This window comes from Balaenoptera musculus, chromosome 8, assembly GCF_009873245.2.
Source record: "Balaenoptera musculus isolate JJ_BM4_2016_0621 chromosome 8, mBalMus1.pri.v3, whole genome shotgun sequence".
Lineage (NCBI taxonomy): Eukaryota > Metazoa > Chordata > Mammalia > Artiodactyla > Balaenopteridae > Balaenoptera > Balaenoptera musculus.
Genome location: NC_045792.1, coordinates 93492931 through 93520199, shown reverse-complemented (window position 1 = coordinate 93520199; position 27269 = coordinate 93492931). Strand labels below are relative to the sequence as shown.

At 44.6% G+C, this 27269-nt stretch overlaps 1 protein-coding gene across 5 annotated transcripts in view; it reads right to left on the bottom strand.

Moving 5' to 3' along the window:
- The window catches only part of EXT2 (exostosin glycosyltransferase 2), a 134392-nt gene that overhangs the window by 89475 nt on the left and 17648 nt on the right, over positions 1-27269 (bottom strand). For all 5 annotated transcript variants that reach the window (XM_036860832.1, XM_036860834.1, XM_036860833.1 and 2 more), the window contains 3 exons: positions 18413-18608; positions 16456-16595; positions 13568-13661 (listed from right to left, as the gene is read on the bottom strand). In XM_036860832.1, the coding sequence (XP_036716727.1) occupies positions 13568-13661; positions 16456-16595; positions 18413-18608 (430 nt within the window). The remainder of the gene's footprint in view (positions 1-13567; positions 13662-16455; positions 16596-18412; positions 18609-27269) is intronic.

The following is a 27269-nucleotide window of genomic DNA, read 5'->3' as shown; positions in this document are numbered from 1 at the left end:
GGCCTACCCCTTTTAATTAAGACACACACACAAATACAATGTGTGAAGGGACTGAGGACGGAACTTGAAGGCTCGTTTCATCCCACGTCATACCACATTAGGGCCATGTTCCCTCTTCCATCTGCTTCCCATGTAGTAACAATTCCAGAGAAGGCCGAGGAGCTAGTTTTTGGCAGGTTCTTTTTTTCTGGCTGTGGATACTAACTAACTCAGCAGTCAGGTCCCATGGGAGCCCTTCCACTGTCCCCACACATTCCCAGAGGAAGAGGAGTTGAGAATACCGTGGGCCCAATGCCGCTTATCGCTGTGCCAGCTGACCAGAGGCACGTGGGCCCTCTATAAGCTGCTTGCGTCTGGGAAGCTCCTTCTTCTGATTACATGTTATTAAGACAAGCTCTCCTGTTGATCCTGAGTGGAAACTCCAATGTACGTTCCCTAAATTGGGACTTTGAACAGAGGGAGAAGTTTGAAATAGCTACACTTGCTATGTCAGTGGTTCTCACTTTTTTTCCCCTGCTCTTTCTTACCTGGACGATGACATACACCTATGAGTAAGAATAACTGAGGTTCATCATGGCAAGGACTCTCAAGAGAAATTCATGTCCCCATTCCCCACCCCAGAAAACATTTAAGAATCTGAGTGGGAGCCAGAGGGTTGAGAGAATTCAACCCTCAGTCTGCGGCTTCAAACAAAAACTCAAAGATCCCTCTGTGCTTTGTGACCACCTAGAGGGGTGGGATAGGGAGGGTGGGAGGGAGGGAGATGCAAGAGGGAAGAGATATGGAAACATATGTATATGTATAACTGATTCACTTTGTTATAAAGCAGAAACTAACACACCATTGTAAAGCAATTTTACTCCAATAAAGATGTTAAAAAAAAAAAAAGATCCCTGTAAAATACAAATGATATAAGATCATCAAAACCTGGCCAAATTAACATGAAAATTAAAAATACTTCAATACATATATGGACTTCAGATACTTGAAGACAAACCACTTGCTCCGTTTAATAAAAAGTATTGGATTCTGAAAGATAATAAGTGACCTGCTCACCTCCTATTAAAGCCTTATCAAAATGGGAAATAAGTGCACATTTATATACAACAAATTAGCCTTTAAGTTACAAGGAGAGAGATAACTGTATTGCCAGAAATGGTTTATATGGAGCTACTTCTGTACCAATCCTGGTCTGATTCAGTATTAAAGGTCTTTAAGTCAAATTGAATGTAATAAATATACATGATTGTTGTCTTACATTCCGAAGAACAGTAGCATGGAATTACAAGATTAATTGTGTTATTGTAAAATAATCATGCAACTCCAAACTCTCTCAACCTCTTCAATGCTGAGGGAGACAGAAAAATATATAAAAATATATAATAATCTATATTAAGATTTATAAATATAGACAGAAATCTAATGGATCAGTTTGACCCTTACTGAAGACCTGACAGTAGTGAATTCTTTACCAAATGTATCAACACTTGATAATTTACAAGTTACTGTTTTGTAAACAAACTTAGATATTTTTCTAAGTAGGTATATAATGAATTCAAACCTGCACTATGTTTCCTGTAATGAGCAATTATTTCTGAGAAATGCTTCACAAATAGTCCCATCCTGTAGGAAACCAGCCCCAAAAAGTCAGACAATCCTTATATAGGCTGCAAATTAATATTTAACACTTTTATTAGCGAGGCCATTTCCGGAAGCAACGCCCCATATCGTGGACTCGTTACAAGGGATTAACCAACCCATGGTTAACTCTAGAGACAGCTCTCCAACTGGCGCCCAAAGAGGAAACTGACCATTCCACATACCCACACCCCTTGCAAAGGCTGTATGATGAAGACTGTTCATCATCATATATTTACTGAGAATTTCCAATCTATTATTTGTTAAATATTTTTAGTAAGTTTATTAAAACTGTACCATAAGCAATAACATCCAGTTCAGTAAACTTCTTAACTAATTACAGGATATCAATTTGTCAGAAATGTACAAAAAAGTAGTTCTGTTGCTTTGGAGTTTGGGGCATTTTATTTTGTTTTATTGCTCGTTTGGTTTTTATACCTAATTACTCTCCCCACAGGAGCTACATGAGTAATAAAACAAACCAGTATTTTTTACTGTTTGCTCAATGAAAATCATCAATCCTAGATCAACAGCTATATAATTTGACTAACGTACTACAAAAATTCCTTGCTTTTGCCTCAACCTCAAGTTAAGTGACTATTTTAACTTGAACACACTTGCAAAAGTACTCATGTCCAAAACTATTTGAAAAAGGAAAAATAATGTGTTTGTGCCAAAAGGGTGCCAAGCAGTTAAAAATATATGTCCACTGGATTTTGCTTATCTCTACTACCCTCTTCCTAAAAGCTTCAGTTAGGAGAAGAAGAGCAGACAGATATAAAGTAGATTATGGGGGCATAATGCACCCAGCCAGCCGTCTGGAATCAAGGCTGGAAAGCTGAAAGCAGAAGGAGGGTGAGGATGTACTTTCTGAAATGCCTGGAAAAACATTCTGGTCAGGAGATGCCAGAGATTTTGAGGCTCCATCAAGCCACTGGCCTGGACCCAGGTAATGGTTTTTCCTTGCCCTCAGCTGTCCGCTGCTAGGGTTCTCCAGCAAAGAGAGAAAGGAAAAGTGGTGGAAGACAGTGAGGAGCAGCTTCCAGCCCACCTCTCTGCAACTGAGAGGGTAAAAAGGGCCAAGCACTGCAGGCTGACACTTACAGAGGGCCTGGCGCTTCCACAAAGCAGTCTGGGAGGATTACTGGGCGCCGGCAACCTGGTCTAAAAGGGGCAGTGAAGCAGACTGATGAAAGTCCGTCTACGTTCGGTAACAGTGACGCTGTGGGCACACAGGCAGCGCGCTGGAGCTGGCAGAGACGTGGGAGCAGAGGTCTAGCCCGTCAGGCGGCCGTTAGGAAAAAAGCTACATGGTTAAAGCTTGCTCCCTTAGCCCTTCAGGGCTGCCCAACTCGCTTGCTGAAGCCTGAAAGCACAAACTGCCAGCAGAACGGCATTTCTAATCAGGGGATAAAAATAAAAGCCCTTGGAAAACCCTCCCTTGCCTAATCCTGGCTGCCCTGCCCCCACCAACCAGGAGGAGCAAGGTATCCGGCCAAGGGCGAAGTTCCGGACCTGCAGAGGTTAATTATCTCGCTAGTCTTTTACCTCCAGATCACCGCTGTGCTACCCAATCCCTTCTGCCTGGCATTTTTCTTCAATTTTAATATCAGGAGTTTCACACGCCTGCCAGAGCTCCTGGACTCGGCAAAAGGGCCCATATACCTGTCAGCAAACTGATAAGAACTTTAAAATGACTCCGCAGGGCCTCTTTATAAAGAAGAGCCAAAGAAGCCCATAAAGAAAGAGGGCAGGGGCCACGGAAACCAGCCGCTCACACTGTTTTAACGTGGCATTAAAATGAGCTGCAGATTTATGGCAGTGTTTTAGCCCCTGGCCCAAGTCATCTGGGGATGAAGCGCTGGTCTCCGCTCTCCAGCGGGATTTCAAATATGGGATGGAGCTGACTGGAAAGGGATGGGGGAAGGGCGGCAGAGGCAGCAGGAGGAGGAGAGGAGAGGGGAGGGGAAGCAGCAGAGAACAAGGAAAACCATATTCTTTCATTCTCCTTTCAGTAGGAGGTGAACAACAGCTATTCCTAAGAGATACCTGACCGGTCCTCTTAAAATCACATAAAAATTTCCTTTATTTTTAGTACATACCTAGTAAAACTCTAGTTCTTCAACTGTTCACCACCCAAATGTCAATTCTGATTTTGACTTTTCTCTTTAAGCTTATTTTTTAATCTTCTAGTTCAAAAAAATGAATAAATGATCTAGCAGAGAACATGTTAAAAGGGGGGGGGGGTAGGGGTGGGCGGAGACTCAGTACAAAAACTTTTCTCATTGGAAAGGGGAAAAAGTAATAGTACTTTATCCAAATGTGCCAATGAATTTTTTTTCTTTAAGGCCATTTAGAGAACCACTGATTTTCATAAGCCATCCTGATCCTCACAGAAAAACAGAGAGGTGAACCTGCCTCCATGCCAAGATGCAGAAAGTACACCAGACCCACAGGAATAAGTTCTGTTTCAAGTTTCCAAGCCCAGAAGCAAATGCATAATACATCCACGTTGGTAACTCACTGTGGTTCGTGAAGGCCAAGCTCCATACCAGGAGGCTCCTGCCAGTGTTCAAACACAGACCCAGGGGCTTCCCTGGTGGCGCAATGGTTGAGAATCTGCCTGCCAATTCAGGGGACACGGGTTCGAGCCCTGGTCTGGGAAGATCCCACATGCCGCGGAGCAACTGGGCCCGTGAGCCGCAACTACTGAGCCTGCGCGTCTGGAGCCTGTGCTCCGCAACAAGAGAGGCCGCGATAGTGAGAGGCCAGCGCACCGCGATGAAGAGTGGCCCCCGCTTGCCACAACTGGAGAAGGCCCTCGCACAGAAACGAAGACCCAACACAGCCATAAATAAATAAATAAATAAAATTTAAAAAAACAAAAACAAAAAAAAAACACAGACCCAGGCGGAGCGCTCCCAGATGATGGCCAGCAGGCAGACCCAAATCTAGATGCTTTAAGTAAATGATTTCATTTAATCAACACAATTGCTCTATCGTATTATCACCCCCAGGTCTGAGATAGGAAAATTGATGCTTGGCAAAGTTAAGTAATCTGCCTACACTCACGAAGCTGATAGACAGACACCACAGCTTGGGATGCAAATTCAGGTCTCTCCGAGTCAAAAGCCCATGTGGTTTCCACTACCAACATTTCTCAAACTTTCTGGACTGGGACCCACACTAAGAAACATACAAATACATTTTATACTGCAACTCACCACGCGCATTCATACAAAAGAAACAAAGGTTTCAGGAAATATTTACCCTTGCTATGTAATAATCTAGTATCTTTCTATTATCTTTCATTTTTAAAAAATAAAATGCCAGTCAAGACCCACTGAATTGACTTCACGATCTACTAATGAATCATGAGACCCTCAGTTTGGAAAATACTGCAGTACCCAATGTCCCCCTTTCCCCAAAAAAATCATCGGCTGGAAACAGAAAACCTGGGTTCAAGGGTAGGCTCAGCTCTGACCCTAGCAATTCATTCTCAAGATCACTTGAACTCTAGGGTTTATACATCATTTATAAAATAGGAGAAAAGGGTTGAATAATTTCTAAGGTCCCTTCCAGCTCTTTGATTTTTTTCCCTCAATCTCCTTAATTGATACTGCTTTCCCCTCTCATCACACATCCTTTCATTACTCTCCACTTGTCACTGACCTTCCCTTCCTTCTAATTCCCTACAAAGTTCTCTGCTACTGGTATTCCAAGTCCCCCCCTCGGGCTGCTCCATCTGACCTACCGAGTCTTTCCCACAGAAGCCAACCTCTGGGAGAAGGTCAGTACCTCTCCGAGCATCCTCTCTCCCTACTCGAGGCCAGCCAGTCGTGAAGCCCCCTTCACCTCCTGATCCGTTCCTGACTCTCCACGGTACGACTGAGTGACAGCACTTCTGGCCTCTTCATTCATATACTACTGAAAGTACTCTCCCCAGCACCCTGATGGCCTTTCTTATAGACAGGATCTGTGTCCCTCCCTCCCTTTTCAAAAATCTCCCTCAGTGTGCCTATACAATTCTAGGAACAAAGCAGGTACTCAATACGTATTTATTTGACGGGTTTGCATTATGAAATCAAGGACTCTAATTCTCGTAGATTTAGAGACTATTTAGGTGGGCTGCTCCAGGAAAAGTCGCCAAACCAATTAAAACTGGCATCACAATACAATAAGCGAGCATTTAACAGACAGAGCTCCATCTACTACCCATGATGCTCGCCATGGACAAGGTATGCCCAGGTTGCCAAGGAAAGCAGCTTTATGGTCTCTCCATCTGGACTGTGAGGATTTAAATCTCAGAAGCTATACAAAATAACTGCAAATCAGCCCATACCTTAAAGACAGGAAAATTTATTTACAGACCCTAGTGCACTATAAATTTGAGACAGTTCTATTAAAATGCTTTTCTTGGCTTCCCATCAGATACTTGGCAAGAGTCTTTTTCCAATAAGGTTCTTAATACTAAAGTTGAAAAAAAGAAAAGTTAAACACATAAAAATGCTCTTCCTTAAGAGTTTCGATTAAATGAGTCCTTATTTTATCCTACTTTAAACATACATTGACCGGTCTCCTTCCCAATATGGATTTATACATTCAGGAAAACTCCAACAGAGTATACAGTGCTACCGAAACAAAATTATGAAACTCAAAATATCCCGTAATCACACTCTTCCCCAAGGCTCTCCCACTGGCCAAAGAGCCTGACTTTGTATCAGACCATGGTTGTCTGTTTCACAGGGAGAACTCCAGGGATCAGGTCAGTGTGTGTTTGTTGAAGGGTAAGTGATCCAGTAGCTTTTTTTAGGGCAAGTACAAAAGCAGGGATGGGGAAATAGAGCTTGGAGTGGCATGTTGGGACTGGAGAGCGGGGGGTGGGGGGGTGTAGGGGGGGTAGGAAGGGAAGCAGGGAACACTTGGCATTTTTTAAAAGCCCTGAGAGTTCAGTTTATGTATATTAAAAATTTTTCAATTTCACAGTGGGGGGGATAAGAGTGACAGACATTATAATATTGATCCTGGAAATGAGAAGTGAAATCTTTTCCACATTCTTCATAACATATTTCCAGGGATGTGTCCAGTCCCAAATGTCTCAAGCAACCAGGTTTTGCGGAAGACTATCCAATAAGCAGTTAGCTTGAATTACTGGGAAGGGCATCCTCATTTTCAGCCTCGATCCAGGCCACAAAGCTCTATAATTTGAATAAAGTTGTGGGCAGCAAAAGAGTATGTTCCCTGTCTGTCCCTTACATATTGTGTGGTCTCGGGAGGATCACTTTACGTCTCTTTTCTTCAGTTTCCTCACATTAAAAAATTCGGATTACTCCTCTTGCCACCTATCTCACTACTCTGTTTACAGAGTTTGCTTTGTAAATTGTGTGTGTGTTGCGGGTGGGGGGGGGGGCGAGCAGGGGGAGGGAGGGAGGGAGAAAGGGACACAGACTGCTGTGTAGCTATCAATGGACACAACAGTCAAGCCACCAGCACAGGGAACCCTCAGAGAACACATCCCTCTGGACTGCTGAGGCTTCTAGATATCCGAGGGTTTACACCTTTAAGTGAATCACAAAACCTTTTTAAAAAATAAAAACAAATATTTTAGATAGAAAACTTTATAAAATATTTTACATGAAAGCCAATATTTTAAAAATATATATACGCTAAACAAAATTTAAACCTTCACTTAAAGACTGCAGGGCATCACCAAGAAGAGCCATTTCTGTATTTCCTCAGGTTTTGTTTTGTTTTGTTTTGTTTTTATAAACTTATTTATTTTATTTTATTTAATTTTGGCTGCGTTGGGTCTTCATTGATGCGCGCGGGCTTTCTCTAGTTGCGGCGAGCGGGAGCTACTCTTCGTTGCGGTGAGCGCGCTTCTCACTGCGGTGGCTTCTCTTGTTGCAGGGCACAGGCTCTAGGCGCGCACAGGCTTCAGTAGTTGCGGCACCTGGGCTCAGTAGTTGCGGCTCACGGGCTCTAGAGCGCAGGCTCAGTAGCTGTGGCACGCAGGCTTAGTTGCTCCACGGCATGTGGGATCTTCCCGGACCAGGGCTTGAACCCATGTCCTCTGCATTGGCAGGCGGATTCTTAACCACTGTGCCACCAGGCAAGTCCCTTTCCTCAGTTTTAAGATGCCCCATCAATGACATCTTCAAGGGGATGAAACAGAAACTATATTCAATGTTCAAAGTGATGGTAAGACTCATTTGGATGCCAGAAATCCAAAATATGAAAAACAAACAACACACGCATACTTCTTTGAGCCGAGGAATTCCGCCATCTTACAATGACACACCCATATCGTGAAGTGCACACAGCGGTCTGCGTATATCCAAAGTGCTGAGAGTTCTATTTTTAAAATAGCTTTTCCGTCTTCTCTATTCATGCCTGACTGACAGATGACCCATCTCACAGACCCTCAGGTGTAGTCTTTCTCTCTTTCAAATGTCACTTTTAAACTACTATGGCTATGGAAAGCGGATAATTCAATGTGCTGAAATGGCGTGTAAACAGGATAAAATCGCAGCCTCCTGTCGGAGCTCTCCCCTGAATAAAATGCATGAGCTCTGGTGGACGCACACACACTTACTGTTCTGTGGTCTCTTCTGCTCTCTCCTCCGGCATAGCTACACCTAACTACAGTCCTGCTAGGTGAGGGTACCACAGTTTCTTCATTGGAAGTGTTCTTTTTCCTAATCAGCCCATTATACCTTCAAGTACTCCTCCATAGCACAAATATTTGGTAGGCTTAGTAGGAAAATATGAAGGCAGACTGAGATGGGTCAGTGTAATGGATTGAAAAGAAACGGGTATTTTAACTTAGCCAAGCGTTAAAGGAGAGATAGAGCAAAGAAGATGCTGAATGTTTCTGCCACCTCAAAGGCTCCTAGTCAACTGAGTACAAAGAAGAGTTCAAAGGCAAGGCAGGCTCCTGACTTCCACCTCCTAGTGTGGCTGAGGTTAGAGGTCACTGCTGGTGGAGCCACTGACCAATAAAAGAATGTTTGGAAACTCCGTGCAACAGATAAACTGGGGATCCGTTTACGCCTTCCTCCCTATCCACACAAACACTTCTAACTATACAGTCCAGTGTCTATTCAGCCCTCCAATATCCCAGATTGCTTTCCTTTCCACTGTGATTCAAAGGGAGACTGGGGATGTGAATGTTCCATTTGACTATAGAAAAATACTTGGTTGCATACTTCTTCCTGGTTTCCAATGTGAGAAAGATGGTTGATGGGGCTCCCCATCTTTAAGGCTTACATCAAATGCTACCTCCCCAATAAAGCTGTCCCTAACAGCTTTGACCCATACTTCCTCCCATTTCAGACCCCTAACATCCTCTGGAAAACCTGCACCATCTTCTCAGCTTTCTTCGGGCTTTATACCCACATATCCCCGAGATGGCTGTTAGGCCTCTGTGGGTGGGGATCACAGGTTGCTGATCATCTCCCATCATCTCCCCTTGGGAAAAAAACATAATTAGGGCTGCACTGAATTAATTAACTAGTTAATTTAGCTCATAGGACAATAAAAGGCTGACTGATAAGTTGGCTTTATACTGCTGCAACTATTAACCTCTAATTGAAGGAACTGGTTTTTAACCTAACCACAAAAGACCCCGTAAGCCACCCCAGCTCTTTCAATGCCACATATGCCAGTACTGCTGGCTGTTTGCCTTTAGGGGTAGACAACACAGATGCAGGTTGTACTTCAAAAATCTTACCCTGACCCCAGCTCTTACTTCAGGGTCTAGCCCTGCATTTAACGTTATGGCTGCTTCACTAGCGCATCTAAGGTCAGGTGGAAAACTTAATTAGGTTTCCTTGTCAGGCAGAATATCTTTCTCTCTTGGTACATCCTAACTCCGGAGTCATGTTAAGGATTTTCACCATGTATTCAGCGATCAGATTATAGCCCCTGAACTCTAAGCTGCAAAAGGTTGCTGCAGTACCTTCGTCACCAAGATCCCACCCCACATCTCTGGGGTCAATTCAGAAACTCTGGCTCTATTCCATCACGGGAGAGCAGAACCCTGTGCTCAGTGCACTGGCTCTATTCCATCACGGGAGAGCAGAACCCTGTGCTCAGTGCACTGGCTCTATTCCATCACGGGAGAGCAGAACCCTGTGCTCAGTGCGGGAAGGAGCGGGTCTCGAGAGAGCGGCTCTGAGGACAATGTCAGTGTAGCTCACAGCACTTGGGGCTTCTTGGAAACAAATACTCAAAAGGAAAAATGAGTCACTTAAAAGTGGATGGAGCCCTCTGCTGGCTACAACTGTCCACGCAGGCCCTTGAGCCGGTTCTGAGCTGCTGAGCAAGAAAATCAGACCCTCTGTTCCTCGGTCTCAGCTCATTCTAACATGATCAACCAGGGGTTCCAAGGTATCAGCTACTGATGCAACAGGTTTTCCCCTAAAAGTTTATGCCTGTCTTACAAGAAGACTCAAATTTGACCTCCCTAAAGAGACTTCACTAAGGTGTAAAAACTTTCCAGAACCAAGTGTGTGCTATTTTTTCAGTTACTCCTGCCAAGGTCAGATTACATCAATGGAGGGTATACAGAAGGCAAAATGACAAGCATATTCTGGAAAGAACAAAAGAACTGTCTCTAATCTTAGAGAGATGATTAACTATCGATAGAAAAGTGGTTCCCAATCACAGAAATTTTGCTCCTAGGGGGGCATTTGGCAACGTCTAGAGACATTGCCGGTTGTCACAATTTGGGAGACAGGTGTACTGTTGGCATCTGGCAGCTGAACTTATTCATCCTTTATAACTATCTGGGAATTGCTTCAACCAGATAATCTCACCTCTAGTTGAGATCAGTCCAGTCTAGAAATGTGAGGCTGGGAGAAGAAAAGAGGTCGTTTTGGGGATGTAGAATATTCAGAGAAAGGGGAGCAGGACTAAACGGGGCATGGCAGCAGAGTGTGTCAGAAGGTCTGAAAATAGCACAGAGAAAAGAGGCATCAGCAAGCAGAAGGGAGATTTAGAACGGGAGGCAGGAAAGTACCAAGACTGCCTTTATTCTGCAAGGTGACATAATGTAGGTTATTCACCACCAGAGACAGTAACTGGCCCTCATGACAGGAGGTGGTCATGGGAAAGAGACGACCACTTAATTATTAATGTTGTCAAGGACAAGAGTTTCACAGCGTTTTTTAACAGCTGAATGGAACATGAGAGATGATCCAGCCAACGCCTTGATTTCATAAATGAGGAAAGGAAAGTCCAAGGAGCTTTGGTAACTTGTCATGGTTGTATAATTAATAGGGACAGATCCAGGGCTCAAACTCGAGTCTTTTGACTCCAAGTGTGTCTCTTTAAACCAAAATAACCTAAAAGTGCACTGTTTTAAGTAACCTTTAGTCATTCCACCTCAACGGTTCTATGATTCCGAGCCTGTCACCGAAAATGCCGGCCAGGCTCGTCTCAGACCTGTGGTTCCCAAACCAAGCTTCCGGAAAACAAGGGCATTCTGTGAGCTGACAGTGGGCGCTCTGCTTGGGAACTAAGTGATTCTCTTTCCAACACGAAGGTGGCCGGGGGGAGAAGGTAACTGGACAGAACTTGGCTCACTTTTACCTACCCAGTGTTTTCTTAGCCTTTTAGACTAAATCTAGAAAAAGATGATATCTGATTTAGCAGATGATTCTCTATTTAATTATGTTAACAAATCAAGATGCCATAAAAAGAAACACAAAGAGCATAAACACCAGCGCCCTTCAAGGAGCATTTTCTTCTACATGAGTTGTAAGAATCACAGGTTTAGATCAAGAATGTAGAGATCTCTAGACTGATTTTCTAATTCACGAAAACTCAGATGAGGTCAGGAATTAAGTAACAAACAGGGAAGCCCAGAAACTTAAAACGAACACGGGTGTGCTATGAAAAAACTTCAGGGAGGCTAAACTCAACCTGTGATTTGTTTTCAAATCAGAACACCAAAATGTTTTACAGATGAGGCTACTGAGGTCCAGAGAAGGCAGATCCTTGGCCAAGGGCACAGAGTTAGTAACTGGGCAAGCTGGCATTCAACACAGGCAGTCTGGGCTAAGAACCTACAGACTCAATTACTGTGTGATGTGCCATCTCTGTGGTTTAAGAAGCTCGGTACCAAAATAAAGAGGTGGACTGACCACATTCACTAACTCCCTCTTAAAACCCTAAAATGACAATTAAGGGGAATTTCTAAAAATTAAGGCATAATCACTGAAAGATAAAGAGAACGGGGGAGGAGATAACAGCAACAAAACGTGGAAGCGGAAAAGCAGAAGGAAAGGTGGTAGCTGACGCTATAGGCCCAAGAGAGCACATCCTAGATCAGCTGAGAAAAATCTGAGTTCCGCTGCAGAAACTCAGGGGAAAAGGCAGTGCTCAGAGCAGGAGGACAGATGGAAAATGTATTTAGGAAGCAGTTAGAAGCCCAGAATTCCTCCCCATTCCACACAGCTGGGTGACTGCCCTGCCTTCGCCCAGACAGAGGCCTGAGGCTCGTTCCTGGGACAAGGTTAGACACAGGGGGGCATGGGGCAGTTACATCCTCAATGCTGAGAGCCCTCCAAACCTCTTCTCCAGCTCAGCACCTACACAGATAATTTTGATAGAAATAAAAACTTGTTAAAATCCATTAAAAAAAAAAAAAAGAATTGGAGAAAACCATAATCTGAAAGGATACATGCACCCCAATATTCACTGCGGCTCTGTTTACAATAGCCAAGACACGGAAGTAACCTAAATGTCCATCAACAGATGAACGGATAAAGAAGATGTGGTGCATATGTACAATGGAATATTACTCAGCCATGAAAAAGAATGAAGTAATGCCATTTGCAGCAACATGGATGGACCCAGAGATGATCATACTAAGTGAAGTAAGTCAGACGGAGAAAGACAAATATCATATGATATCATTTATATGTGGAATCTAAAAAAATGGTACAAATGAACTTATTTACAAAACAGAAATAGAGGGACTTCGCTGGCCGTCCAGTGGTTAAGACTCTGTGCTTCCAATGCAGGGCGCGTTCAGTCCCTGGTTAGGGAACTAAGATCCCACATGCTGCACTGCGTGCCACACGGCGCAGCCAAAAAAATAAATTAATTAAATAAAATAGAGCGGATATAGGTATATGTATAACTGATTCACTGTACAGTAGAAACTAACACGACATTGTAAATCAACTATGCGCCAATAAAAATTAAAAAAAAAAAAAAAAAAAAGGAAAAAAAGAAATAGAAACAACATTCACAGTACCAATACCGGGATAGTCTTTTTTCAGTTTTTAACTTGTTTCACATTTAAGCCCAACTAAACTTCTTTTGGGAGAGAGAAAGGGCAGCAGGACTAGACAGGACACGTGGTGGATGCGTTAGACAGTGGAGAGCAGCCCAGGGGAAGGGCCATCAGAAGGCGGACGAGAGACCTGGCGGGGGAAGAGGGAGGGTGTACGTGTTCTGGGGAGAGGAGGGCACCTCTGAGTCACGAGGGCCGCCGAAGGGGGATCCAGGCCAGCTGGCACCGAGACACTCTCGAGGGCAAAGCTCCTCAGAAGCACCACCCGGAAACGTGCTGGCTTCCACAGCCGTCTCAGTCACCAGAACCCTCACCTGCCATGTAAACCACCTTCCAGAGAGGGGCAGCTCTGCATCCTGAACATACCGCTGAGGTGTGACCCTAGCGTCACAGCAGGCTTATTACTTCAGGAGCATTTCTGAATCTCTGATAGTTATTATTCCAAACCTTACCTGATGCAACTCCCTAACACTGCTTTCCTCTTTTAAGTTTGGTTGGTCAACACAGGGGAGGAAATAAATCCCACTCCCCTACTCAGCAGCCGTCGCTCTGTACCCAAGCAGCCAAGGCCACCCTTTCACGTCACCCACGTCCCCGCCCCAACAGGGCTGCCTGGCCCCTTACCTGTCTCTGCATTTCTTCAATCTGTCTTTGGGGGATGCTCTGCAGAATACTGTACACATGCGGCATCTTTTCTTCTGGCACAGCCACCGATGCTCTAGAGACAAGAGCAAAACAACTGATGGGCGCGCAGCCCTGTCCACAAAGCGCTGCTACGTACATTTCTTGTTTAATTCTCACAAGCAGAAGCAACAACACCTCAAACTACCCTCAGCCCCACAGTCCCTGCAGTGAGTAGTCCCTCTTCCTTGCCCCTTTCTCAGGGCCGGCCAGCTCAGAGGAGCTCCCACCAGCTCCATCTCTCGGCTCCCCATCACCACTCCATTCATCTCCCCTCCTCCGTCCACTCCCCACTGTGCTTCAGCCGCACAGGTACCCTCTCAGTCTCCTGAGCATACCACACTCTGCCTAACCACAAGGGCTTTGCGTGTCCAATTCTGCCTACCTGGTACTCTTCTTCACTCTTCACTGCCCGCTCTGAATTAACAATGACTCTTCTCCTTTAGCTATATTCCCCAATCCATTCATTTATTCAGCATATATTTATGGAACCCCTACGACGTGCTAGGTCCTGGCAATACAGCAGTGAACAAATCAGACGTGCAAGGAAGGCCAGGGAGTGAGAGGACCAGGGGAATACCCGAGGGAGAGCATTCCAGAAGGAACAATAAGCAAAAGGCCCTGAGGAAGCAGGGTGTCGGGAATGTTCCAGCAACAGCAAGGAGGCCAGTGTGGCAGGAGCACAGTAAAGAAGGTGGAGAATACCAGGCGATGAAGAGAAACAGGGGAGGGAGGGTCACAGCAAAGCCTCTGGGGTCTCCCTGGCCATTTAAGGACTTACGCTTTCATTGAGACAGAAAACCACAGAAGGTGTCAGGAAAGCACGGCATGATCTGGTTATGTTCCAACAGGATCATTCTGCCTGAAGTGTTAGAACAAACTACAGAAAGCAGGAGCGGAAGCAGGGAGAACAGCTGGGGCCCACTGCATGGTCCAGGCAAGGGATGCTAAGAGGGAGGAGGTGATGAAAGTGACGAGGGAGCGGAGCCAGCAGGACGTGCCGCCAGATTAGAGATGGTGCGTAAGGGAGAGAGGGCTCGATGACGACTTACCCTTCATGGATTCAGCAGAGTTGGTCATTATATTTGTCTAAGTTAATTTATTAAAATCTGAAACCCCCTCCGCCCACTAGCCTAGTCCATTAGGATGGAACCACGTCTGGTCCCACTCACCAGCATATCCCAAGCACCTGGTATATTGCCTAGCACAACTGCACTTAATAAATACTTGTTAAATAAGTAAATGATTTCTACCATACAGATGGGAAAACTGAGGCTCAAAAAGATTAAATGATTGGCAAGATCACAAAGCTAGCCAGTAATAGAGCTGGTTATCTGAACCCCAGCCTTTTGGCTTCAAATCCAGAGCCCTTCCACCACTTATCCATAATTACAACTACCCAAGCACATCTAGATCCTCGTAGGAATGAATATCTTCTCAGACTCAGCTCAGGGTCACCGCCTCTGAGAAGCCCTACCCAACCCCACAGCCAGCAAGGGTATGTGTCTCTTCCTCCCTCTCCAAGCATCCCATCCAGCCAGGGCTGCATCTCAGCTCTGCATCTGGTAATCACTGGCTTACTTGTCTATCTCCCACCACTGGACTAAGAGCTTCTCAGAGGCAAGACCTGACTTGATCATCTTTGTATCCCCATACCCAACACAGTAACTGGCAAAGAGAGGGTGCTCAATACATATTTCCACAGATGAATAAGAGACTGGAAGTGGCTCATCACTTCTCCAGGACACAGAGAATCACACACCCTCCTCCTCCAGGCTGAACTAGGCTCCCTCCCCGTTCTGGGTTTCCATAGTCCCCCTGCATGCATCTGTTACAGCGTTTATCATACAATATTATAATTGTTGGTTTGTCTTCCCCACTGATTCTCACCTCCTTAAGAGCAGAGCCTGTATTATTCCCAGTAGGCTTTCCAGTAAATGTGAGATAAATCAATGTACACATGAATGAATGCTACTTAAATTGTTCAAATACCTGTGGTGACCAGGCTTGAACATGATATCAAAAAAGGTGGGAGAGGAGAAAGCAATTAAGCATTTGAGGCAAAGACAAGCCTGAGAGGTATGTACAAACAGAACTCATTTTCAAAAACCTTTAACCTCCAAAGTCCTGGGGAAATGAAACAAGAGACGAGCAGACTATTCCATGAAGCACAGCACTGACAGTCATATCCAGGCAGGACCCACGCGTGTCCATCTGTCCACTGGGAGTGTTTCTAAGCTTTTACCCATGTGCAGGCGCTCCGCCTCCAGCCAGTACTTTATGCAAATTCAACAGACTCTAGAGCAGTGGTTCTCAACTCTGGCTACAAATCAGAATGGCCCATGGAGCTTCAAAAGTCCTGAGGACAAGGCCCAGGTATGTGTTTAAAAGCTTTTCAGGTGAGTACACTCTACAGTCACAGCTGAGAACCACTGCTCTAGGTCAAGGGTAAACAGCCAGATGGTAAATACTGTAGGTTTTGCAGGCCATGTAATCTCTGTCATTTTAAACTACAGTACTCAACTCTACCACTGTCACTCAAAAGCAGCCAAAGATCATGTGTAAATGAATGGGTATGCTGTGATTCAATAAAACTTTATTTACAAACACTGGCAGCCTGCCATATTTGGCCCAAAGGCCTGTTGGCCAACCTTGGCTCCAGGCCAACGGACTAACTCTCCTTATGGAAAATAAAGCAAAAACAGTCTGAAGGAGTAGTTCTCCTTCAGTAGTTCTCCAACCTAGCTATGCGTTACAATCGCTGGGGGTACTTTTAAAATCCAATCCATGCAGGACTCCTGGTGTAAAGTTTATCAGAAGGTAACACCCACCTCTTCCAGTCAAGAACTTCAGAGAAAGGCAAAATGTAGGAGTCTGCAATGATAACTGGGACACAGCCGGCCCGCAATACGTCACTCAACACCGCCTGGCCCAGCCGAGCTCCTCGAAGGACCACACAAAAAGTAGCCTCCTGCAGGAATACAGGCAGAGGGAGGGATTACATACCAGTTTCGCTGATCTACTTACTCTGATCCCCGCAGACCACCAAGTTCTCTCAAGGGCTGAAGCCAAGCAACACCAAAAATGCTAAAAGGTAACAGGTCACACCAGTAAGACTGAAAAGCTTAAGTGGCTGCGACGTTCCGGTTTTCCACTCTTCAGTGTCAGCGCAAGGCCTCCACTGCGGGCATTCTGAAAATGTTCACAACCCATGTCTAGGTCTTCCTCTGGACACTCAACAACGTGACTTTGCAAGGGTTGGATTCTTTCAGTCCTAGTGTGCTGTGTACACACACTGTGGCACAGTGGCTGCACAGCGCTCAGAATACTTACCTCCGCCTACCTTGTTATAGAATTATTTGGTCTGGGCCTATCAGTCTCCCTAGAGGACCCCCTAAATAGAAAGTACCAAATCTCCTTTTATCTTTCTACTCCCCATGGCATCTAGCAGTGTGCTTTGCATATAGAAGACATTCATTTCATGAATGCAATGCCTTAGAAAACATATTAAGACAGATATGTTCTATTTAGAAACAATCCATCGAACAAAAAGCAACATCTCAAAAAATTTCTTCCTCGTTCACTCCCTCAAACTTGTACTCGATGTGGGACACGTTTGGGAAAGTGAGAGATGTACAGAAGAAGAAACAGCTGCAATAAGTCAACCAAAATAAGAAAAGACCCCATCTCTAATACTCAGTGTCTCCCAGTTTTTGCCTCTTCAGGAGGAAAAAAAGTTAAAAAACAAAAACACTGTTTAAGCTTTAAAGCTAGAGAAAAGGAAAGTTCTGAAAAATATGAAGAAACTCAACATGCCAAATTCCTCCGGGGATAAACCAGAAAACAGCAAGAGTGGAAAAAGGGCATCAGTCATGGTGGAGGTGCAGGTGGACAGCTCAGCTGGCCCCAAAGAGTCGGTGTCCAGATGTGGACACACGTGCTGATAACCATTTTTCCTGTCTAGACAAAGGTTACTATAAATACTCCTGCTCACATCACCACTGTTATCAGTCAGACATTCCAGAGGAGATGCAGCACTTTTTGAGAGAAAGTATTTTAACAATCTCAGCATGGGCCAGTTCTCTTTGGAGATTAAAAAAAAAAAAAAAAAAAAACACAATCACACCAGCTCCTTGATATTTCTCCTTGAACTAACCTGTCTGTATTTTAAATATTTAAGTGAACAAAACTCAATATCTCCTTTCCTAGCCTCCAGGCCCTTGGAGTATGAAATATCCTGCTTATAAAACATCCCCGAAAGGACTACTCTGCTTCTGGTTATGGAAGACCTGCCACTTCCACAATACCAGTAGGACATGCTAAGGGCGGCAAAAACACCACGAGACAAAACGGTAACAAAAAATAGAAACCTCCCACTCAGGAAAGGCTGACCATGGCCTTGCGGGCTGGCACAGTCAGAGGATACAAGCTGCACCTTAGAGAAGGAAGTTTCTCCGGGCTGGATTACGAATACAGTGATAAAAGCAAAATACATATGCCTGCTTTGTCTACGTGGCTTTTTGTAAATCTATGGGATTTGTGCTTTTGCAGTAAGACGAATATTTGAAAGGAGCAGGAACGCTCATAGGCCAAGCAGCTTTGCACAAACAGTACACAGATGCCAAAGCTCCTGGAGGTCCACGGCTGCAGTGAAGAGCAGTTGTGTCTTCCTCTCCCCTTGGGGAGCTCTGCTAGCTGAACGTGGGGAACACCTGTCTGTTGGGGTCAGTTTCACCTCGCGGATGTGACCTGTGCCGAGCCCCGAGAGAGGTGCCGGGCGGCACTCACCTGCAGCACCTGCGGGTAATCGAAGACCTGGTGCTTGTGGCAGCGCTTTCGGGCGGCGGGGATGCCCTCGGAGAGGTTGGTGCACTTGTCCAGGACCAACGCTGCTTCTCCATGTCTGGCCTGGAGGGCGGCCAGTTCCTCTCTGTACTCGGGATGCAGAGCCATCTGGGACGACAGGAGGAAGTACCGCCGTGGCCTACGAAGGACAAAACGAGGGACTAGGACCTTGCAGCCACTGTGCGAGTCAAGGTGAGACCTACTTTGATATTAAACTTGCGGCAACAAGCATTTTCTCACCCTTCTTTATTCACATTCTTGACTTTTGGGGAAATTATACTCTGGGGCATTGATGAGTATTTAAAATATTATACAATCTAAGAAAGCAATCTATGACTCATTTACATGCTGAAGCATCATGCCGTCATTAAAGATTTCATTTGGGAAAAGTTCTTAATGTTTTGAGGAAATGCTTATAATATGCTGAGCTAAGGGAACATGCTTCACGTGTGTGTGTACGTATATGTGTAAAGACAGAAACTGACTGACTCGTTGGTCATTTGGAAGAACATCAAATGTTATCATTAGTTCTATATGAGTTATCTGCTCTGAAAAGGAACTGAGAGAGGGCTGCATCCTTCAAACAGGAAAACAAGGGGTCTTAATGGACAGCAGTGGCTGTGAAAGCAGAAGAGGTGAAAGACTGCTTCCGGCTGTTGAGTGGCACCCTATGCCACTCAACATCCCCATCCTCAAGGCCATATGGACTCAGGAAGACCAAATTGGTCATTGAGAACAAGTGGAAAAAACCATCTTCACCAAGGGATGGAACCAGTCTTAACATCTGGATAGCAAGAATGCTTACAAGAAAATGGAGTGAAAGAAGGATTTCCAAGAATCCAGCGCCATTTAAATCTCCACGAGAGACAAAACGTGAGCACAAAGTGAGTAAGCCAGGAGCTGGGGGGAAGACTCTGGGGAGACCAGATGGTAAGTAATTCCCTCCTGCAGGCAGACAGGTTACAGAGCATAAACACGACATGGGCTGAGGGACCAGCAGGGATCACTGTAGAAGAAAGGAAGAATATAAAGCAGGTTCCAGAGGAAATGAAACCCCCATCAGACCTAGAAGCAGGACTCACTTAAATCTACCTCAAACTGGTACAGACCAGGGAAAATACTGAAGATACACCTCTCTGGGTACTGCCACCAGGGAAGATAACAGGAAGCGATGCATAAGGAACGACCCAAAGGCTACAGTCTGAACCCCACTCCCCACCCCACCGCTTTTCTTCTTGCTTTGGGAGAAAGAAAGGGTGATCGTTTTATTTTTCCATTGTTTCTCAGGCTTATCTGGAGGGTCCAGCTGGAGAACACCGTATGCATCCACCCATGACCAAAGAATAATCATTCTCTAACGGAGAAGGTGCCACCTTCCCAAGCACTAAGCTTCATGCCCAGAAGACACAGAGCAGTGATGGAGAAGGTGAACCCTCTCCCTGCCAGCGGTTCAGCTCAACAGAGCAGCACTCACCACAGCTGTGCACGGCTCTCAAATCCGCAGAACCATTTCTTCTGGTCATTTCTTTCCACAGCTGAACTAAAAGCAGAGGGTACTGCCCACACCACAGGGAGGAAAGAAAGGGACAAGCAGATTCCCTAGAACTTCGCTGTCCAACAGCTGTTAGCCACGTGAGACCATTTAAATCTAATAAAATTTAAAATCCAGTTCCTCAGTCACATTAGCCACATTTCAAGTGCTCAACAGCCATAGGTGGCCAGTGGGCACCTGACAGCACAAATACAGATCATCTCCTCACCGGTAGTTCTGTTTGAGAAAGCTGCCCTGGACGGCAGTGCAGACCCAGAGCCCGGGGTAGAGGCAAGCAGAGGTTAAGAGAGACGCGGAACAGCAGCCCGTCAGGGAGACAGTGCGGATCAGCTGTATCGACTGGTTTCTCTCATCCTGGGCAACTTCCCCCTAAATTACGTTTTACTGAACAATACACTGTATATTTACAGCCAAAAGTATTCCTTCTAGCCACTGAAGCAGACTCTTGAATTCTACTCCCAGCCCTGAGCCTCAATCTTTTTTCTTTTGTAAAAGCATTAATTTTCAGAGGGATGACTTATGATGGGAAGATCACATACAGGAGCACTCTCAGATGATCTCAAAGTGAAGACCATCTCCATTCAAAGTATTTCTGTAATCAAACTTGTTCGTTTAAACAGGAGGAAGATTTACAGTCAAACTCTCGAGACAAGCATGGAAACCACCTTAACAATTAAAGCCATTTGAAAATGAAATGAACTGTCTTGTGAGGTGCTGAGTTCTTTTTATTACAAATCAGAAAACTTTTCATTAAGAAGTAATAGCAAAAGGTATACATTAAGTTAGAGCTGAACAGCCTCTAAAGGTCTTTCCAATTCCCAAGACACTGGTTCTACGGTGGATGTCATGGAGCACTGGGACTTGCTGGATATTTCTGGAGATTCTCTATTTAAGTAACATAAAACTGGAGCTCCGGGCTGCTAAGAACAAGAATAGACATGCTGGTATCCAAGGGGGTGTCCATGCAGGAGGATGTAGAGCGCTGGAGTCCTGGAGGGAAGAGGGTGCTTCTGCACAGCAGGGGTGGCCCGCCCACAGGGAATGCTGAAGTCTTAGTGGGGGGAGAGCTTCTACTTGGGGGAAGAGCAGGGAGGTGGCCTGGCACAGAGTACGAGATCCCTAAAAGAGTGACAGGGGAAGGGGTAGAGGTAGTTATGGCCTCCCAGCATGGGATGCTGAGACCAGGTGAGGTTAGGAGGGCATCCGGGCAGCCCAGGAGAGTGTTAGAGGCCGGGCAGGCTGAAAGGGAGGGGGAGGGTGATGGCAAGAGTAGCATCACTCCAGTTGGGGGCGGGGGGGGGGGGGGTCAGACACAAGAAAGGTGAGGAGGGTATCTGTCCTGGGGTGATGGGGGGGGAGCAGGACCACTACATGAGGGTCAGAGTCTGAGTGGGCATGGAGAGGGCATCTGTGCAGTGAGGGGGCAGTGGCAACAATGCGACAGAATTCTGGTCACATACAAGAGGGTCGATCAAATAAGATACTGAGGATGAGGGGAGCCAGATTTCTCACTGTCAGAGAAGGGAATTACGTAAAGAGAGGGAATTCCCTGGCGGTCCAGTGGTTAGGACTCCGCGCTTTCACTGCCGACGGACCAGGTTTGATACCTGGTTGGGGAACTAGGATCCCGCAAGAGGCGCAGTGAAAAAAAAAAATATGTATATATACGGAAAGAGAGAAAACCAGAATGCCCCTACGGTGCTGGATGGAATTGAAGATACCGATATGAATGCATGGTTTTCAATACATGTAGACACAGAGGGAGAGAGGGAGAGAGAGAGAGAGAGAGAGAGAGAGAGAGAGAGAGAGAGAGGGAGAGAGAGAGGGAGAGAGAGAGAGGGATCCACCTATATAGACAGAGAAATAAATACAGATGCTAACGTGTGGTGCTCAAAGAAACTCTTGAGTAAAGAAAGACTCTGGGTTGGATTTCACTGTTAAGAACACAGTTCTATTTTTAGACACTCAGCCACCAGGCTCCCTGGGTCCCCACCTACCACTACCATTTTCTACATAAATGTGCAGATGTGAACAAGAGTCTAAAAATGTTCCCCCTGCCTGCATGCTGGCTCTCCCTGACCTGGCAGATGGCTGGTTGATGGAGCAGGCCCATTTTAGTTTTAAGCAAACAAAATCTTAAGGTGGATTTGTTTTTCTTTCAAGGACTAAAATTACCAGCTATGACTTTCATGTTTCCTCCCAGCAGTGCTGATATCGAAGCTTAAGTAAAATCATGCTGAGAACTCAAAGTCTCCCTCAATAGTAACAGTTGTAAACTCCCAATTTAGTTCCTTTTAGAGAGAAAATGACAAGAATTCCAGCTGAGGCCAACACAGCTGTGAGAAGAAGCTATCAATAGCAGCAGTCCTCAGCTTCCCATTGAAAAATACTGAGAGAGATTTAAAATAAAAACAAAGCTCTTACTACTCTATGCAGCCCTCAAGAGATGTGGGAATTCCCTTAAAAAGCAACTCTCACAAAGAGCAACAGATCCCAAATGTTGCTGGGAGGTCACCCACACTGCCTCCTCCCAAGTCCCTAGAAAGTGTGATGAGTCTGGAGCCTGTCTTTGCTTTGCTTTGCTTTTTTCCCCCTTTTTTTCAGAGGGAGAGGAGTGTTGTTTGTAAAAGAAACACCACAACTGCAGGGCCAGACTGCAAAACCGGTGGGGAAATGGAGAGGGCGGGTCCAAGTCAGCCGTAGAAATCCACCCCTTGGCCAGCAGGGGGAGGACCACGCCCATCGCAGCCTTTAGTGTCCTTCTGCTGCCCTTGAAGACAGAGCGCTACTCTATCTAGTTACTGAACCTCAGAAGTTTAGAAATCAACTGCAGCCTTAAGCCATCTAAAGATCTTAATTTCAGCCTATACATAAAAATTAAAAAAAAAAAAAATTAGAAATTACGTTACCAAGAAAATACCACCGAGAGAACAACCTGTAAATCTCTGAAACTACCCTTTGAAGGTAATTACTGTTCAGAGTGGTTTGCTCTCCTTTGTTTCATCTTCACTGAATCTTTTCCTTTCGGTATGTTTTCTTCCCTGGATTAAGTCTGAAGGGAAGTGACAGTCCTAAACCAATATAAAAGAGCTAGGGACGTCCCTGGTAGCACAGTGGTTAAGAATCCGCCTGCCAATGCAGGGGACACGGGCTCGAGCCCTGGTCCGGGAAGATCCCACATGCCACGGAGCAACTAAGCCCGTGCGCCACAACTACTGAGCCTGCGCTCTAGAGCCCGCGAGCCTCAACTACTGAGTCCGCGTGCCACAACTACTGAAGCCCGCGCACCTAGAGCCCGTGCTCCGCAACAAGAGAAGCCACCGCAATGAGAAGCCCGCGCACAACAACGAAGAGTAGCCCCCGCTCACCACAACTAGAGAAAGCCCGCATGCAGCAACGAAGACCCAACACAGCCAAAAATAAATAAATAAATAAATAAATTTATTTTAAAAAAAGAGAGAGCTAGATTATACTCAAGAGATTACATGATAAAGAGAGTTTCGTCCGAGCAGTCTTAAGAGGCCCAGAGGCAGCTCAGCCGGCCTGCCAGACTCGCTCCTCACCTGCTCACCCTGTCTCGCCCAGGCATTCTCAGCCGCAGCACTGCTGACATTTGGACCCAATGATTCTTTGTAGTGAGGGGCTGCCCTGGGCATCGTAGAGATTTAGCAGCATCACCGGCCCCCACCTGCTAGATGCCTGCAGCACCTTGTGCAGAACAGAGTTAACACAGCCTGACGGCTCTCTTTTTCGAAAGGCTGGCCCTTGGCTGGTGCATGGAACTTCGATTTGGGGGGAGAACTATAAGAATGGCTCACTGGGCCCAAACTGTACAAACAACAGGGTTTATGCTGAACACCGGCTTTCCTTCTGGGAGCCTGGAATTACGCACAGCATGTGCCATGCAGAGACTGCCCATGTGATTCGTTCCCAAAAAAACCCTGGGCACTGAATCTCTAACGAGCTTAGCTGGTGGGCAGCATTTCACATGGTTGTCACAACTTGGTGCTGGGGGAAGTAAGCCCCTCCTGTGTGATGTCGAGGGGAGAGCACCCTTGGAAGCTTGCCCCTGGTTTCCCTGGACTTCACCCCGTGTGCCTTTGCTCTCTGGGGACTGTGATTTACATCCCTTTGCTGTAATAAACCAGAGCCACGAGTATAACTACACACTGAGTCCTGTGGGTCCTCCTGCAAATCATCAAAATTGGAGGTGGTCTTGGGGACCACTGACACACCCCCTCAGTCACAACAGTCAAAAATGGCTCCACAGATTGCCAAATGTCCCCGTGGAGGGGCAAAATCAACCTCCCTCCCCTGCTGAGAACCACCAGCCTGGGCACACTTGGGCCAAATAGGCCTGCAATAAAAGTTTGATTTGAACTGAAGTGAACAGAACTAAATTGAATTAAATAATCTCCAGAACAACAAGAAAAGAAAAGGGAAAAGAAACAAGGTTTTAAAAAGAAAAAACGTTTAAAATCGCACAATTGATTTCAAGTAAATGCTCACAGAAGCAGCAAGCAGAGGAGTAAACCTTTCTTCAATTTCAAGTGACTTTTCTCTATTCATTAGAGTTATTCAAAGCTAGTGCTACATAAATATGCCAAATTCAGATCCTAGGTACATGAGAGAAACCTGTACTACCCCAAAGGGTACCAGCTGGGCTCACACGGATCACCCTTTCTCAACTTATGGAAATCCAGCCTCAAAACACGGCATTGAACTATATCAGTTCCTCCAGTCTACAAATTCTCTATAGATTTATTTTTGTGCTTTCATCTTGATGATGATCAAAAAAATTAGTATAGGCAAATCTTTGCTCATATTTAATGATGTATACTACTAAAAAATTTTCAATGTCCAAGCTTGTATTTGATGGGCTAATGAGAGGAGAAGGAAGACTTAAAATGTAAATAATGCAAAGCAAGTACACAAGGGTAAAATCTAAGTGATGGGTATACAGGTGTTCACCATAAAATTCTTTTAACTTTGCTGTCTGCTTGAAGATTTTCATAAAAATGTTGGGGAAAAAATACAAATCATGCATCTGTACCAGATGAAGATAATAATGTCAGTATATTATAACAATATACTACATAAAGGGAAGCTTCCTAGTGGTTCAAACAGAAAAAGTGGCAGGAAGAAGTACATCATCACCCAGCATGCAAAGTACAGGCATGCTAAATGCAGAAGTCCCATAATTAACGCCATATTCACCTTGAGAGATGCAATTCAGTTTTAAAGAAAAAGCCTCAGCTGTGACATTATGTTAATCTGACTGTTATTAGTTTTGTAGATTTGTCTGTATTTAATTTGTAAATTTGTTTTAGTTTTGTAGTTGTCTAAGTACAAAGCAGCTTAGATTTTTTTTTTATTTGTACTTATTCAAGTTGCCCTACTTAAAAAAGCAATTAAAATGCAAGGGATCTTGAATAGCCAAAAACAAACAAAAATAAAACACCTGAAAAAGAAGAACAAAGTTGGAGGACTTACATTTACCACTTACTACAAAACTGCAGCAATCAAGACAGTGTGGTAGTGGCATTAGGACAGACATATAGACCAATGGAATACAATTGAGACTTCAGAAATAAACCCATATATCTACAGCCAGCTGATTTTCAACAAGGGTGCCAAGATCATTCAATGGGAAAAGAACAGTCTTTTCAACAAGTATGGATAAGACAACTGGATATCCACAAGGAAAAGAATGAGGGTGGACCCCTACCTCATACCATATACAAAAATTAACTCAAAATAGATCAAAAACCAAAATGTAAGAGCTAAGACTATAAAATGCTTACTAGAAAACACAGGTGCAAATCTTTGTGGCCTTGATTAGACAACGGTTTCTCAAGTATGTCACCAAAAATGCAAGCAACCAAAGGAAAAATAGAAGCTTCATCCAAATTAGGAGCTTTTGTGTATCAAAGGACACTATCAAAAAAGTGAAAAGACAACCTACAGAATGGGAGAAAACATCTGCAAATCATATATCTAATAAGGATCTAGTATCCAAAATGTACAAGAATTCTTACAACTCAACAATAAAAACACAACCCAATTTGAAAATGGGCAAATGATTTGAACAGACATTTCTCCAAACACAGTATATAAATTTTCATAGCCAATAAGAACATGGAAAGGTACTCAGCATTACTAATTAGAGAAATGCAAATCAAAACCACAATGATACCTCTTCACATCTGCTGGGATGGCTAGAAGAAAAGACAGGTAATAACAAGTCTTGGCAAGGTTGTGGAGATATTGGAACCCTCCCTCACACCTTGCTGGTGGGAATGTAAAATGGTACAGCTGCTTCAGAAAACATTCTGGCAGCTCCTCAAAAAGTTAAACATAGAGTGAACATATGACCCGGCAATTCCACTCCTCAGTATATACCCGAGAAGTGAAAACATATGTTTACATAAAAGCTTGTACATGAATGTTCATAGCAGTATTATTCACAATGGCTAAAAAAATGGAAGCAACCCAAATGTCCCTCAACTGAAGAATGGATAAACAAATGTGGTATATCCATATGATGAAATATTGAGTCAAAAAAGGAATGAAGTATTGGTTCTATTCTACAAAATGGATAAACCTTGAAATCACTATGCTAAGTGAAAGGAGGCAGACACAAAAAGTCACATATTGTATGACTACATTTATATAAAATGTTCAGAATAGGCAAATCCATAGAGACAGAAGCCAAATTGGTGGTTGTTGCTAAGAACAGGGGGCGTGAAGTTTGGGGGCAGGGATAGAGTGACTGCTGGAAGGCAGTGGGTTTATTTTGGGGATGCTGTGAACGTTCTGGAATTAGACAGCAGTGATTAGACGACAGTTGTACCAGTTTGTGAATATACCAGAAAACACCGAATTGTACACTTTGAGTGACTTTTATGGAATATGAATTATATCTCAATTGAAAAATAATAAAATAAATTAAGTCAACTCTGGGAGTCCACTAACAGAGGAAAATCCACAAAGATGATCTAAGCAGCAAGTTCATGAACCATTCAGTCTTTTTTTTTTGCACTTGCCTAATGGTAGAAAAAAAAATATTTCAAGCTCTCCTGGGCTTTATACATTGTCTATAAAAAGTTGCTATGCCTAAAGGAAGTTCCAGAATTTGGTTCTGGGCCACACGGGAACACATATACAGGAGTGAAATGTCTTCTCTTTGGGAAAGTTCCCTTACTTCTCAAAGAACCCATAAAAGCTTCTAAGGGGAAGTTTGGGATG